Source organism: Topomyia yanbarensis, chromosome 1 (assembly GCF_030247195.1).
Source record: "Topomyia yanbarensis strain Yona2022 chromosome 1, ASM3024719v1, whole genome shotgun sequence".
Lineage (NCBI taxonomy): Eukaryota > Metazoa > Arthropoda > Insecta > Diptera > Culicidae > Topomyia > Topomyia yanbarensis.
The window spans coordinates 217686546-217702445 of record NC_080670.1 but is presented as its reverse complement, the minus strand read 5'-3'; the positions used below and the strand labels follow the sequence as shown (position 1 = coordinate 217702445).

General features: G+C 39.1%; 1 protein-coding gene across 1 annotated transcript; it reads right to left on the bottom strand.

Moving 5' to 3' along the window:
• Positions 1-1881: 1881 nt before the first annotated feature.
• Positions 1882-14778, bottom strand: LOC131693085 (chitin deacetylase 1). The gene is made up of 8 exons (XM_058980617.1): positions 14513-14778; positions 11960-12060; positions 5950-6058; positions 5749-5876; positions 5537-5679; positions 2943-3162; positions 2499-2884; positions 1882-2438 (listed from the first exon to the last, which is right to left on the bottom strand). Exons 1-8 carry the CDS (start codon positions 14559-14561, stop codon positions 2096-2098), a joined length of 1479 nt encoding a protein of 492 aa, XP_058836600.1. The 5' UTR covers positions 14562-14778; the 3' UTR covers positions 1882-2095.
• Between the last annotated feature and the right edge of the window lie 1122 nt (positions 14779-15900).

Below are 15900 nucleotides of genomic sequence, written 5' to 3'. Positions count from 1 at the left end.
CAGGGAGCTGAATCCGTCCCAGTAAACGAAGAGGCGACTAGGCGGGTTAAACTAGATGCTGACAATCAGTAGGCTAATGAAACTATGTTTGAAGCAACTCGTTGTAACTTGCTGTTTATTGTAAAAGTAGTGTGGGATGTATGGGCTAAAAAGTAGGGAGCTCTAGTTAGAGTGTGTCATGTTTTCGTCTTCCTCATGGCCCCATTCTAGCTAGAGTGCTCTAGTAAAAAACCACTGCCATCGAGCACAGAATACCGAAAAAAAACGATTTTATGTACAAATAGTTCCATGTTTAGGTTTATAATTTTTTTCGACCTCGCTATCTTGAGTTTGGATATCCGCCTATGAACACATGGGCCGGAAGCTTCCCTTTTGAAGGGAGAGGTGATCCCAGATATTTTTTGTTTCGATTTTACAGGTTCTAAACTTAGGGTTATTCGCTTCATTTCGGGTTCGAATGATTTGCAACGTAATGTGCGGGGGTTAAGAATCGATCCTAGGGTCTTGGCGGGGATTGAACCCAGGCCTACTGGGGTGAGAAGCAATCACGCTGACGATTAACGCTTGCATTAAAAATGACAATTTTCTGAGGGATGGGAAAAAAGATAAAAAATATGAAATCAGAACGAACTTTCATTGATTCCTGTATTAAATCATGATTTCACAAAAATGACTTCACTCCCTGTTAGGCGGCTTTACGACAGTCGGTCAGAACCTTGGCCATAGCCGTTGCGAAGACCGGCTTGGACGTCCCTTTCTCACTGATTGTCTGCCACAAGACAACCTTCTTTGGGCACTTCGTATGGGAGATATTCTTTACGCCACTACTCACCTCCTTCCTGGCGGCCGTGAAATAGTTGGTCCCCTGTCGGTCATTGCCGTCGAGCGTCAGACACGTCCCGTCGTCCATGATCACAATCACGTTTCACTGCGCAGGAGGGACACCCTTGACGAGCACACTCAGTCGCTACTTTTGGGTAACTGCTTGCGCTTTCGCCACGGCTGGCCTCGTCTTCCGCTTCCTCCACCAGGTGGCCGTATAATCGCAGGCGGTCCCTTCTAAACGTCCAGCTGAACAATAATCGAGTTCTCCAGGTGTTATTGTTGGTACGTCCTCATCGGTTCGTAAATCATAGCTAGAGATCCTTCTTTGGAACCTTGCTAGGATTCCGGAAGACACTGCAGAGTGCTCCCTAGGCGATGCCACTTTCCAAACTACTCGACTCCCCTTGGCTGCTGGCTCCGATGGACAACCTGTTTCACTCGTCTGGCTGTGTTCGCTCGGCTTATCCTTCGCAGCGAGAGTGGTTGGTGTTTTTTGGGGTTATTTGCAATTAGCCGAAAAATCTAAATTCTACGTCTACATAAAGCGACAAAACCATTCACAAACGCAAAAACAAACAAAATTTACAGCTAAATGCGTCTCAGAACATTGGAAGCATTATACATTGCCAAAACACTCTACGATGAATGTATTTTCCAGCCAAATTTAAATTGTCAACCTGGCGTGCTCCAGAAGGAATAAAACAGAGAATACTTGTTTTTTTAATTATTTAGTAATGAACAGCGACGAGTGTTCCAAAGTTGTATCAAGAAAACGATTGGATCAAAAATTATGTCCAGTTTCAGGCAATACTCATGTATCTCTTGAAGTAAAGCCCAGGTCATGCAAAATCTCCGGGTTAAAGTGTCACCAGAGGGTGTAACCCTAAACCCTTATAAGTGTTCTACTACAAAAATGTTCACAGGGAGTTTATATTAATGCTAAAACACAATTTGATTTAATCCGAAAATCTAAACCAAATTTAAATTTAGCTGTTTTCGATAAATGAGATCCTGTTCAACATGCATTCCACATCGGTTCAATAATAAAACCCCACCTAAAATTTCGACTTTATTCTCCAAAATCATCGGCAAACCAATGCTATGCCCGATAATTATTACAACCTCTTAACACTAAAACACTAATACTAGGAGTAGTGTGCTAGAACACATCACAAGACTTGATAGAATGGGTGTTCGGGCTTGAAGTGGGGCTTTCCATGATCGTTCGCAGTCCTGTGCCCTCGCCCTGACCCGTACCCTGCGCCAAAAGTTAATTCTCCTCTTCCTCTGGCTGATTCTTAACCTCTCCGGTTCCGGCCGAACTCTGATCGATGTAGTTATCTCGTCCGGGAATTCCGGAACCATGCGAATCTCCTAGCCACGGGTAGACTGCGGGGCACTCGAAACACGTCTCCATGTACCGAGTGTCGCTAATATTTGACGTCGGTTCCTTAAACGATAGAGCGCATTTGTTTGAGATGTTGCAGGGTTTGGGAGTCTGGGTTGTTCTTGTTCTACAGTTCCATGGCTCGTAGTTGTTTAACTGATTTAGCGTCTTTGGATCGGTGATCCAGGTTAAAGCCTGCGTCACCGTTACGTGATATACGTCTGGCCTGAAAAAACGGTGGAAGATTGAATTATTTGAAACTAAAAATATAGAATAGGTGATTTACAGGGTTTGAGTCCAGTCGAGGAACTTGTGTAAGCCACGCTCCAGCTCTCGAATCTGGAACCAGTTCGTGTGGAACGGCATCATGTAGGGTGCTTTGTTTTGATAGTAATACCGTTCGAAATCCTCCTGTAACCAGGCAAAAACATCCTCTGCATCATGATTGTGTAACACGCACTGGTCCATATATGGACAGTGACCACCCTCGTAGCTTTCGACAAAGTGTGCATTCAACGGCACCTCCCAGATGCCAGGGAAGGATTTAGTCGGACAGGTTCCACTCTTACACTCGTGCGGAATTTTGTAGTCCAGTGTGTACGGCCAAACGGGGATAGGACTAGGTGGCACACTAACAGAGCTATCGTAGATGAAACCAAAGTCCTCAATGACCTATGAACAGTGTTTCTGAATTAGAATCGAGATAGTTCGAGTTGAGTCACACTCCTACCTTGTATTGTGTATTTCGTCCTGGTTTCAGGAACGGCGCCCGCATCCCATTGATCTCATTGGCCGTGACGTTCGAGAAGTGCTTCAAGATTGTTCGCATTCCGATCATCTCCCCTACCCACTCTTCGTAGCCCTTGTCCTGCAGACCCATCTGGAGGGAAATCGTCTCCACGGCAATTTCGTGACCATCGTTGGCAAGCGTCTGAATCTGCTGGTAGTTACTGAAATGGCGAACGGATTAGTGGCAATGGTTTCGGAGATAAATATCCGTAGTTTTTTTTTAGGATGTAACGAATGTAACCTGCTTTTGACAATTTAATTCCACAATGATTAAGCGCCGCTCAGGTGCATTTAGCTTCTTTATCTCATCTACGATAGCAGCAATTGAATTAAATTCATAATTTACACAGCCCATTTCACATTTCGCGAGTGCATATGAGTGCTCTACCGGCGATAGATAAGCGCTTGCAGGCAGAATTTATGTTTTATTCCACCTTTCCGACCAGAATATTAGAGGTTTTATCGCGATGGAATGGATGACAGAAGAGGAAGAAATAGAATAGATTAAAATATCCAATCCAATATTACTAGCTATCTGCTTCAATCTATCGTCGCGGTTATTCGCGTGGAAAGTCATTTTCCGTTGATAAGAATACGATGTTGGGTTGCTTCAGTCAGTTTCAGGCCTGTGTGTGAAGATTGTATTCTCTATAGCAAGGACCCGAACCCATACAGACATGGTGGGCGCTATCGCGACATCACAGCATGCTTCGATTTCGCTGGCTGCTGCCCGTATGTGCACAGCACAATTCAAACCAACGCTCGACGCTCGAAGGGCTTCTAGGAAAAAGAACCAGACGCTACCGGTTGAAGATGGAAGTTTTATGGCAATCATTTAATGCAATAAAAATGTAATCATAAAAATGAAAAATTGATAATGCTTTTTCTGCTACCTTCAAGCTGATGAAGCAACGAACGGTGGCCTGTGAGCTTTTATCCACCGGGAAAAATGAAACGGAAAATTTGCACATTTTTAGCGCTGGAGGTACCTTTGGTTTTGTGTTTAAAAATTGAAGGAACTGTATTTTTGTAATAAACAAAAACATCATTCGTTAACTACATTGCATCAACTAACACTTTTTATCTTTCTGTGTAAATAACAACAACCATCATTTTTTACGGGAGACACCTGTAGTCATGAAACTCAATTTTTTGCAGTTATATTCAGATACTAAAGGTTGAATTTGGATGTATATAATTGAAGAACAATGTGAACAGCAAAAGTCTCATATTATTACCGAATCTCTTCTTTGAGACACTTTAGAGTGATATGTGAAACCAGATATTGCACAAAGTCCCGAACAAACATGGGCAAAACCTAGCAAAATTGGGGCTTTACGAAGCCTGAAGCAGCTTCGAAAATCGCAATGAACATTCTCAGATTAAATTTGAATTTTTCGGTACCGCTATTCACATTTGAATCAATCCGGCATTACAATCAATAAAACTATTCTCGAATTAATTGGGTACGTAGAGATTGTACAAATAGTAATCTTCCTAATGAAAATCTGAATCCCTTTCTTGCTAGAAGCAAAAAAAAACTCCATCAATCTGACAGAACAGAGATTTTTATCAAAGCAGGCGTTCCATTTTTGCACATAAAAAATTACTCTGCCACAAGGCTCCAAACGCATCACGAAAATAGTTGATTGGGGAATTTATCACGTAATTTTTCACTTTTACGGCCGCTTGTTGACAGTTTTCAGCGTCATCGCTTTTGATGTCCAGAACAGGAAGTGATATCGCTAGTAGCAGTAGATGGACATGCGGCAGCTTATAGATAGAAAAGGCACGAACGAACTGCGGAATTTACTGCCTTATACGCGTGCCAACTAATGATCCTGATTGAAACAGGGGGGAACAAAAAAGCAGGACAATTTCCGAAGCAATGGCCACTTGCCGTCCGGAGAAAGAAAGATTTGTTAAATTGTTTAAATTAAGCATTCATCCAAACACGGACAGCACGAACGACGTTCATGAAAAAGAAATAAATTTCCTGCGGTTTAACTCCGTGCAGGGATTGTAAAGGGAAGTGTAGTAGAAGGCAGCAAAAAAACGGCAATCCTAGGAGGCGAGCAAAAAGCTTCCGGCCCGAGACAAAGTGGCACTTTAATAGTTGCATTGAATTTACCTTGATGAAGGGCGTTCATTGTAATGTACGAAATGCCCCGGAGCCTGAGCTACACGACGATGGCGAAGGGAAGGATATTTTTTACCAGCGTTGCTCTTGTTATCTCTCCCTCTCTCACTTCACTACGAAGGGAATAAAACATTTAAAATTTAATTTATTCGTGCCAAGGTAGAGTCGAGCCGAGGCAGTACAAACGCGAGGTGCAATTAATTGTAGAGTGAAACGCAATTTCTTTCCTGTCTTGATTGGGACAGGAGCTGCCAGGATGATTAAAGGATTTCGCGAAAAGTTTTCGTTTTGATGCAATTAAGCTGGTTCACGGAAATTTTTGCCATTTAACCAACTCAACTGGTTGAACATTGACATTCGTCTCAACAAACTGACGGGCAAGGCCTACTACTTACCTGTACTCGTGGGAAATGAAAAAAGTTCCCTTGATTTCACAGCCATTTGGATTTTTTCGTTTTCCATTAAACACCTTCTTGTAGTGTTCGTAGTTGTTAAGATTCACAGCACCGTCGAACGTCAGTAGAATAATCTGCGGAATCTGTTTGGACGTGGGGAATGGGAAAACTAGAACACAGCAACGAACTCATTCCACGGACATCGCACTTACCTCATCCGGTTCCAGACCTTTCGGTATCAGGGTGCCGTCCTTGTTGCAGAAACAGTATGGAAGCTCGCATTCGCTGGGATTGCATTTTTTCGCCAGGTCCACTGGCGCCTCGGTAGTTACAGTTGGCTCTATTAGTCGGAAGACGAACAAAAAAAACCGGGATAAGCTTCCGGGAGTTTCGGCTACCGATGGAATACTCACGGGCAAGGGGTCCACACTTTGCTTCCGTTTTGAATGTACAGAACTTTTGCAAATCGTCAAAATAGAGCCCCGAGGGACATCGGTTCAGATACGGGAAACCGTCTACACACTGTTACAAGGGAAGAAAGCATAATTTCAGGGAGACCATGTGTTACTGAATCTCGAGCGAGAGTGGGGTGAAATTGAAATTAAATTTGCTGAAATAAATTTAAATTTCCGATGCGCTGGTGCTGACAGGCTTGCCGGTTTTTCGGTTTCTGCTATTGCGGTCTGCCAACTGTTCACAAGGATTGGTCTTTTCTTAGGGTTGCGCTGTGTATCAGCACACGAAACTATTCGTAATCCTGCGGTTGACATTACCAGACGCAGCCGGAACGTTCTAGGATCTTTTTCAATACGAATTATTCGTTCGAAAGCTTACGCCATTTTACAAAGTAGGCTGTGCCTAGCAGGGTGTCGAAAAGTTTCAACAGCCAATGCCAACTGCTTTTGTTCGGCGGAGGGAAGATAGTTTTCACTTATTTTTTTCTTTCGACGAAAAAGAATTTTTCAACGAACGCTAAAAAGATTGTTTTTTTTTTCTGGAGCTGGTTCGATATTTCAAACCGTTTAACTCTAGTAGAGATGGCTTGCAGTCACATCCGGTAAGAGGGATGCTTTGTAGTACAGCGCACTGCCCGGATGTTAAAATTTAAGGTTATCGTTAATACTTTCAATGTAATGTATGTATTTCGTTTTACTTCTTGAGCCTTTATTCCGTGTCCTGGGATAGGAAGTGTGCCATACCAGGACTCGACAAAGTGCACTCCTGATCAGTATCATATTTTGCCGCCAACCGGGAGCGAGTGTGGAATTTTCTTTATGACACTGGATTAGTGGGAACTATTTGAAGATGCTTTTAACCTAAGCACAGGAACATCTCGCCCTCAAATAGCTCTTATTTATGAGTGGTAAAACGTTTCTTTACCAACTAGTTATCTGCTGTTTTCATCCACACATTTTCACTGCTGAACTCAGTAGCGTTACAGTTGAGACACTGTGAGTTGTAGTTTTACAAATTGAGTATTATCTTTCGAGCTGGTCAATATCTAGCGTTATTATGTTTTAGCCACAAATCTGAGATCTCTATAAAAGTTGAAACAAGTATCAAGAAATGGAATAAAAACAACTGTCAATGCTTTGCATTGGAACCAATAAGGTTACGAGAATATGAGGAAGACAGGACTGCTTCGGTGTTTTTACGTCCTTTATTTTAAACAACATCAAGGCCTACACCAAGGGTTACTGTGATTGCTTTATCTTTGTTTAGGTGCACTGGTTTTGGGAAAGAACAACGACGTCAAGTATATTGAAACTAAATTTGATGCTTTCGAACAAAAAAGTTTGCAACTTTCTGGCAACAGATATGTCACAAGAAAAATGCTTCTATGATTAATTTTCTGTTGCATTTATTTTGTTGCACTTGTATAATCATTTTACTTGCTTTATTCAGCAACTTTCAATCATGTAAAAAATGTAAAAGACTAAACTAACAGATAGAAAAAATAAAGAATTCCAAAAATAAAACAGAGAACGTAAAATGTATAAAATAGAAAAATAATTTATTAAAACATTGAAAAGTTAGAAAAATGGAACGAAATGGAAAAAATTAAGTGCATTGAGTAAAAATTAAAACTGCAACGACACAAATGTAAACAAAAATAAGAAATAATTGAAAAGCTTGGAAAATAAAAATACGAATAAATGAACAAAAAAAAGAAATGAATAAAATTCAAATAAAAAAATGCAATATACAGGGTGTTTGGTTCATGGTTAAGAACCTCTCGGGCGGTGATAGACTGTCATATTTGGAGAAAAAAAAATTTCTACACATACCATCAAATCTCAACCGATACAGAGTTATTGAACTTTTTGTGTAAAAAACTTATTTGTCTTAAAATACCTCTAACTTCAAAAGTATGCTTTGTATTTTAAATCTTTTAATTCCATTCGAAAGAAGAGAAAATTTCCTATTGAATGGTGTTCTCATATCTTTTAGATAATTAGTTTTAATTACCTTTTAGCTGTAAAGTAGTTAAAAGTTAGTGTTTTTGAGGAGGTTTTTGCTAATTTTCTCGAAATAATGAAGTATGGTTATAGCAATATCCATTATCCAAAAGTTGGGTTTTAGGACGATTCATAATTTGTTCTTGGACGTTATATTCCTATCTCTTCTCATTTCTCTGTAATTTCATTACTATACTTTTCCTGCAAGTGCTTAAAAGACTCTAATCTGAAAAATATGCTTTATATCGTTATTTACAAGATTTCATTGGAAAGCTGAGAAAATGTCCTATCAGTGTATGTACAAATATCTTTTAGTTAAGTGCACTAAATGATTTTTTCCTAACGAAATAACTCAAAATTTGTGTTTTTTGAAGTTTTTTAATTATTCTAATTATTAATCAACAAAATTTATCGTTACTATTGTTCATTTGATGCCCCACAATGTTCTCAATAACTTTTTATGTGACTTTTTGTTTATACCTCTTTTCATTTTGCTGCTATTTAATTGTTAACACAGCATGACCCCGCCACAAATGTAGTGGGTTCGAAATCGTTATTTTTGCATATGAAACGATGTGATAAAACGATTTTGCGTCAAAACCAAAAGAGATAATTGAATGGAGTCAAAGAAAGAACTGTAGAACTTGCTGAGATGCATTATTTCCATGATAATACTGGTGATGTTTATTATTTACTATTTTAAGAAAATTAACGAAAATGCTAATAATAACACTAACTTTAAACTAATTTACTTCTAAAAGAATACTAAATTCACTTAACTGAAAGGTAATAATCCAGTTTTCTCTGTTAAATTTTCCTGGCTTTCGAATAAAAAGAAAAAAAGTACAATAAGTGCCATACTTTTTCAATTAGAGCTGGTATTAGTGAAAATGAGATAAAAATATCCAAGTAGAATAACCCAAACTCATGAAAATAAGAAAAGGTAAGTGTATCATGTCAAAGAACGAATTATGCAGCTCTTCAAGACCAACAATCTGGATTATTAAAATGATGAGGTTAACTATTAGGATTTTCAAGAAATGAACGAAATATCGATTAAAATTGTTTAATTTTCAATAAATTACTTTGAAAAGGCTACTTAAACTCATTTGCTGAACCGTGTGAGGGCATTACTCAATGCGAAATTTTTTCACCTTCCCAGTGGACCTAAAATATTTGAAATGCAAAGTATACTTTTTGAGTTAGAGGTATTTTAAGACAAATAAGTTTTTTACACAAAAGGTCCAATAACTCTGCAACGGTTGAGATTTGATTGTATGTGTAGAACAATTTTTTTCTCCAAATATGACAGTCTATCATCCCCCGAGAGGTTCTTAACCATGAACCAAACACCCTGTATACAAAAAAAAAATAAAAAAGGAAAACCCAAACTGAAAGAAATATATAAACGAAAAATTGAAAATATAAAACACTAGTGTTTTCGCATAGGCCTGCTAAGCCAAGACAAGTTTCGGCTTCACTTGTGTCTCATCGGCATAAACAGAACTTCTGCTCGAACGGGACATCACGTTTGATCAGTCGTTTGATTGAAACACATAGTGTGTTTTAGTTTTAAGGGATTTGCGTCAAGCCGGCGCTAATCTATTCCGACAATACGTTAGTGTCGGTTTCTGATGAGGCGAAGCCGAAACGCAACATAGTATGAATATAAAACAGTTAATAGAATAAATGGAAGTTGTCAAAATAGAAAAAAAAAACAGAAAAGTAACGAAAATGAAAAAAATAATAATAAAATGGGAAAATAAATTAATAATGACGAAATATAAAAAGTAGGTAAAAGCACAAAATAGAAGAAAGACAAAAAATCGAAATCGAACAAAGAAACTACTCAAATTTCTTCACGCCGTTTTTTTGCCGCGTTAATCGGAAAACCCGCGTTAATTCGAAAATCCGCGCAAAAAAACCCTCAACAAAAGACATAGAATATTCTTGGAAGTTTTTTTTGCGCGGATTTTGCAAAAATATTCTAAGTCCTTTTGAATGCAAAAGACTGAGAAAATTTTCGGAAAGATGGTAGAGACAGGTCTGGAAGACTCCTTACGGCCCGCTTCTCAACAATATCGGTATTTTCGGAATGGTCTTGACGAGTAGGTACCAGAAATTGATTGTTGACGTCATTTTGAAATTCAAGATGGCGGCTTACGGTTTGGATCTCGAAATGGCGTCAAAATCAATTTCTGGCACCAAATCGTCAAGACCATTCCAAAAATACCCATATATATATTGGGAATTTCACTAAACCGAAAGTCTTGGATTTCAAAATGGCGTCCCAACTCAATTTTTGGCACTTACTCGTCAAATCCATTCCTAAAATACCCATATTGTTGAGGTGGAGTTTTCCAGACCCGTCTCTTCCATCTTTCCGAAAATCTTCTAAGTATTTTTCATTCAAAAGGGTTTAGAATATTTTTTGCAAAAACCGTGTTAATTGTGAAATGCGCGCAAAAAACTGCCAAAATTCTTCTAAGTTCTATGCATTTAAAAGGACTTAGATTTTTTTTAGCAAAAAATCTAAGTTTATTGCATTTAAAAAAATTAGAATATTTGTGTAAATTCATGCAAAAAAGCTTATAAAATATTTTCTAAGTCTTTTGCTGATCCGCGTAAAAAACCGCGGATTTTCCAAATAACGCGCATTTTTACGCGTAAAAAAAACCTGGGTGTAGTTTTAAAATGAAAACTAAAATGAAAAAAGGTAAAAATAAATTGACTGGAAAAAATGCGCAAAATTTCTTTCTCTTAGAAGCGGTGAGAAGAAAAATTGCGGATAAGAAAAATTAAACATAGTAGAAATGGAAATAATATACAAAAATCATCGAAGTAAAATAAACTAAAATGCATAAAGGGAACTGACCCAATTAGGACCTAGTAAAGACTTGATACTTATTTTTTCCTCAAAGTTTCCTCAATTATGTGTATGTGTGTGTGTACATAATCCATCTGCATCTATTTGATGATATATTTGGTATTATCCATAAATGTACAGCCCTGGAGATGGGAGGTGATAGCGCTACTGTACATCCAATGACCCATTTCAAGAATGCCTGTGCAATGCACCTACATTCTGAGGTCGCTTTGATATAAAAAGCCCCTGCGAATACATCCACTATCAATTGAATATTTGCAAGGTGTTTGACCTTTCAGAATGAAAAATAGTATTTTTGATTATGGCACGTATCTATATTTGGATAAAACGTTGAAAAAATAAAATCAAACGATCTCACCATCGCACAGTGGTTTTTTTCGCCAAAATCGTGCGATCTATTAATTACGTTTGAATCGTTCAATTTGGATCAATGACGTTTACGGAGGAATTTGTCTATACTATAAGCCCTTTCATATGGTTTTGTTATTTTAATGATTAATATCCCTAAAAGTGAGATATATTTACCAACTTTCTTGCAAGCGCATAAATTAAAATCATGTCTTCGCCAAAGTTGCAGAGCAAGCCTTGGCCAATAACTTTGCTGAAGACACTAAGTCTTTATCTTTAATATCTTCGACATTATTGCTGGTTGTTTATAGATGATCCCTTTACAGCCCGTACAATAATATAACTTTTGAAATATCATTCTGACAAATTCAGTATGTTCCGTAAAACGGTTTAAATTACTTTCTATATTACAACAATTGCTTATCTCGTGTGTTTTCAAAGTAATTCGGTAATTTTTGAAAAATAAAATGTTTCAAATGATGTGTGGTTATTAACGTGGAAACGACTGAGTTTACGTCAATAATAATAATTCAACTGTTCAACATAAATTTGAATTGACACCAAAATAAAATGTGCATATTTTTCAACATATTAAACGACCGCAAAAAAAACCAAAAACCTGTTCGATTTCAGCAAATTTCATTTCCAGTTCAAGGTCAACCCAACCTCAGCTCAGGTGTAAATACCCGCAAGACGTAACACGGATGCGGAAACAAAGACAAAACTTACCTGATAAAACCGTCGACATGTGGCAGGGTCGGCAAAGTTACCGTTGCCCAAGTTTTCCGGGCATTTGAATTCTTTCTCGTCCTTGCTGGTGCTGGTCTGTGCTGTATGTCATTTTTAAGGTTAGATACATGGAACGGCATGGATACGGTTAGTTGGGTTTGGCCTTGCCACTTCGGCCACATACGGTGCAAGATGAATCGAATACATACGAAAGTGGGGAAAAAATAACAGACAAGTCCCGAAGCGGTATGACACGAGCTTGCTTTTTTTTTCTTACACTGGCACTGTTTACGTCGACCGTGGTGCAGAAAGCGCCTGCTGTGTTGCATTTTTTACAGCAAAATTTCCAAACGGAATGCATCTAGCAACGCTCGTTATGTCTAGGTTCAGTATGCTACAGTTTCACTCTATTGCTCCATGCGACTGTAATTGTTGAAGTCGCGCCGTCGACATGTGCCGCGAGGGGAACCGGTTCCAGTTTTCTTCAAGCACGCGTCCGACCGTCTCTGTTTGTTGGAAGAATTTCGCGCTTTTAAGACGGTGTTGGCGTAACCAACACCCGCCGTTGCATAACTTAAAGCCAAAACAGTGTCAAGATTAAGGATGATGCCACCTTTAAAAAAAGTAAGCGAATGGCACCGGTTATGATAAAACGTTTGGACGGGCTGTCAAAATTTACATAATCAGAATGCGGCTAGCCAGCCGGTTCGAGATACCGACCCATTCGATTGGAAGCGACAGCACAAAAAAAAACAGTGTTGGCCCATTTTCGCCATCGTGACTTGTTGATATGCACGTGTTACGTAGGTATATCAATCGAAGCAATCTGGTTTATTTGACGTAGATTATTGTTAAATATAAGGAAGTGAATGTGTGTCCGTCGATATTGACAATCGAAGATACTTTGGTGTCATTTGCTCAAGTAATGTTTAAGTGGAGCACAAACAGTGCCGCTTTAAAGGAAAAAAAAATGTTTTAACGGTCTATCTTCGACATGAACCGAAATAGAGCCTTGTTCCAGTACGATTTGCTTTTCAAACCTTGAAGCAAAGACTCCTCTTTCAAGGTTTACTTCTGTTTACTACCGGAGGTAAAAAGAGAGATGAAAAGAATACAGGAACATCTTTCTTTCAGTTTGCTATAGAATACTTTCCACTAACTTGAAGTACGCTCACTCAAGTTGCTCGTGCTGCTATTTACTTTCCGTTTGCTTCTTCGTCTTACTCAAACGCTTGTGTGTGCCATAAATTTATGTAGATATTTGCGAAACAACTGGAGATGTTTGATTTTTTTAAGGTTCAAGGTTTACATGCTGTCTCTAATATGGAGGCGCTTGGTTCAAAAAGAACATGTTCTGACGGGCAGAAGATGACGTTTCTATCATTTACAAAAAGATTCAATTATTATTTCTATTTATTTGTTACTGATAAAAATCAATTCGCCATTTTGATTTCACTTCGGGTAGAACTTTTCAAAATGATTATCTACTTTTCTATATTGGAGAACGTACAACGATTACCGTAGTTGGCAAGGGTCAGCTCACCTAACCGGTTAAAATGTAAAGTGTTGGAACGAAAACTGCAAACAACACCTGCAGTGATACAAATAATGGTTCACTTTTGTTATGTCACTTGAACTGCAACGCCATAAAGCAATGGTTAAAAAATTGGAATACTGTTTTTGAATCGAAGTAAACCATGCTTTTGGATCGCATAAAAGCTTGAGTAGTGTAATAGTGGGGAACGGTTTCGGTTTATGTGGTCACAGTTTGCCGCAAAAATCAAAACCAATCCTAGGGGTACTTGACCTTTTATTTCGAATGACTTTGAAGCCGATGCTTAGCGTAACTACAGAGCAATTTTACCTACTAGCACTAGTGATCCTTCCTAGCTAGGGTCTCGAACACCTGACCGTTGAGTCGTGTGACGATCCACCTAAGCTCGATACCAAATTGTCGAAATTAATTTCCTGTTGCGCCTGTATAACCGGTTATCGCCCAATAAACATATTGAAAAGGTGCCAAAAAATCGCAATCGATGCCATTAGTTGGCGACTGCAGCAGAGCATCGGCGGAAGAGAGAAAAAAAAGAAGGAACAGTGAAGTTGCCACTCTCGGTTATGCAATCTCAATTTTGGATAAGTGAGGAAAGAGCACGTAATATGGCAAACAGCGACGCACGTTTTCTACGTTATAAGCAGGGGCAAAGCGAGTATCGGTTGAAAGCGAAAAGAAAGTTGAAATTGTAACTTTCTTCGAAAGGAAACAAAAAATGTTACAAAACTCCTTTAAAATATCCAGTTTTTTTCTACTCCTAGACAGCGGTCTTGCGAAGTTGCTGAAGAAATCCAAACAAGCTCCCATCAGCGTTATTTCTAGCGATCCAAGTAGCTCACTTGAGCTGCGGGCTGCAGCGATCGGTCGCCATAGTAATAGTAATGAATTCACGTCATATGGCATGCTGCGTATCATACACCTTCACTTTTCTGTTATTTTTCTCGCATATGTACGATTCACAATGACTTGGTCATTTTTCAAATAAAATTGCAATTTACCAGTCACTACAGCGATCAAACTAAACCAAATCACCGCTGGTAACCTCATGGTGCTTCACAGAACACTTCCTCGTGATCGCCAATCTTCCTCTTATGGTGGAAACCGAGACTCCCACCCCGGCAGCAGCGATCCGATTAAAAAAAAAGCTCACACTTTCACACGCACCGATCACCGCACCGCAGGCACCACAAGGATCAAACGCAGATCTGCTGCTGCACAAGCCACGACTGCTAACGCGTACACACCGAGACTGACTGAGCACGGTTCGCTGATCGTGGGAGACTTGGACTGACGCTGGCCACATCACCGACGATGCCGATCGAGCGCGCGCTTGCAGTACAACATTATTGCGATAGCCGATCGCGCGAGTATGGGAAGCATAGCTGCTAGACCCGAGCCAAAACTTGATGCGCCGATGAAATGTGGCTGGTTCCCGCTGTGGAGACGGGTGTAAGCAGAGGTCGGAAATCTCGATTGTTTTGCTGTGGTGGCTGATGCTTTTTAAGCATATGTACATAGGCGCGTCTGCAGGTTTGTGCGGAGCCATTGTTTTGATCGCGTCATTTCTCATGCCGCCGGTGGTTATGCTCTGTTCCTGGCTCGATTGAGCAGCGTTTTTGATGCTCGCATTTGTTTTCTAATCGGTGTGCAAAGAACGATAAAGCTAAAATTGTTTTGATATTGGATCTTAAGGGAATCAAGATTGCAACAAATGCTATAAACATACATACCGATTCTTGGCCAATACCCGAAATTGTGACGCCATATGTGTCGTTAAGTATTCTGAACATGCATGTTGAATTTATTGTAGACTAGTTTTATATCTTTCCAAAGACTTGATCGCAAGTTTCTCCCTGGTTGAAGGTTGAATTTGACATTATTTTTAAAGTGATTGATCAATGCTTAATCGAACAATTTCGCACGGCGTTGGACACATTTCATTGATTTATTTTATATAAGGATCTTTGGTGAGATAAGTAGGAATTCTTGTCGTCTGCGGCGCTCTTGTTAAAAATTGCTTCACAATTTCGTTTTAATTAGAGCTGTTGTACCTTTTCGATACTAATGTAACACCCCAAAGCCGTACGCTTAAAGAAGGCGTAATGCACTTTCAGTAGCTTCATTATATTCTAACAGGAACAAGAATGAAGGAATAACCAATAGAAGACAGGGAGTTTTTTCTGTTATGGTTTTTAGCTAATTTCCAGCACTTGAAAGCAGTGAAAGATGAAAGAGACGTTCTTGGAAAGAAGTAGAAATTAATAGGCAATCATGGAGAGCGACTAAAATGTTGCTACTGATTGCAGCTTGGGGTGCCTCGTGAGTACTTATCCAAAGAGAGAAAAATAGAAAAAAAATATAGATAATTCTGGATAGCTTTTTATAT

Bases quoted from the DNA above. Each gene is read 5' to 3' on its own strand.
- LOC131693085 (XM_058980617.1), bottom strand. From the start codon at position 14,561: ATGAGGTTACCAGCGGTGATTTGGTTTAGTTTGATCGCTGTAGTGACT. The intron at 2,885-2,942 runs GTAGGAGTGTGA...CACTGTTCATAG, and splicing joins GACGAAATACACAATACAAG to GTCATTGAGGACTTTGGTTT. The intron at 2,439-2,498 runs GTAAATCACCTA...CCGTTTTTTCAG, and splicing joins CTCGACTGGACTCAAACCCT to GCCAGACGTATATCACGTAA.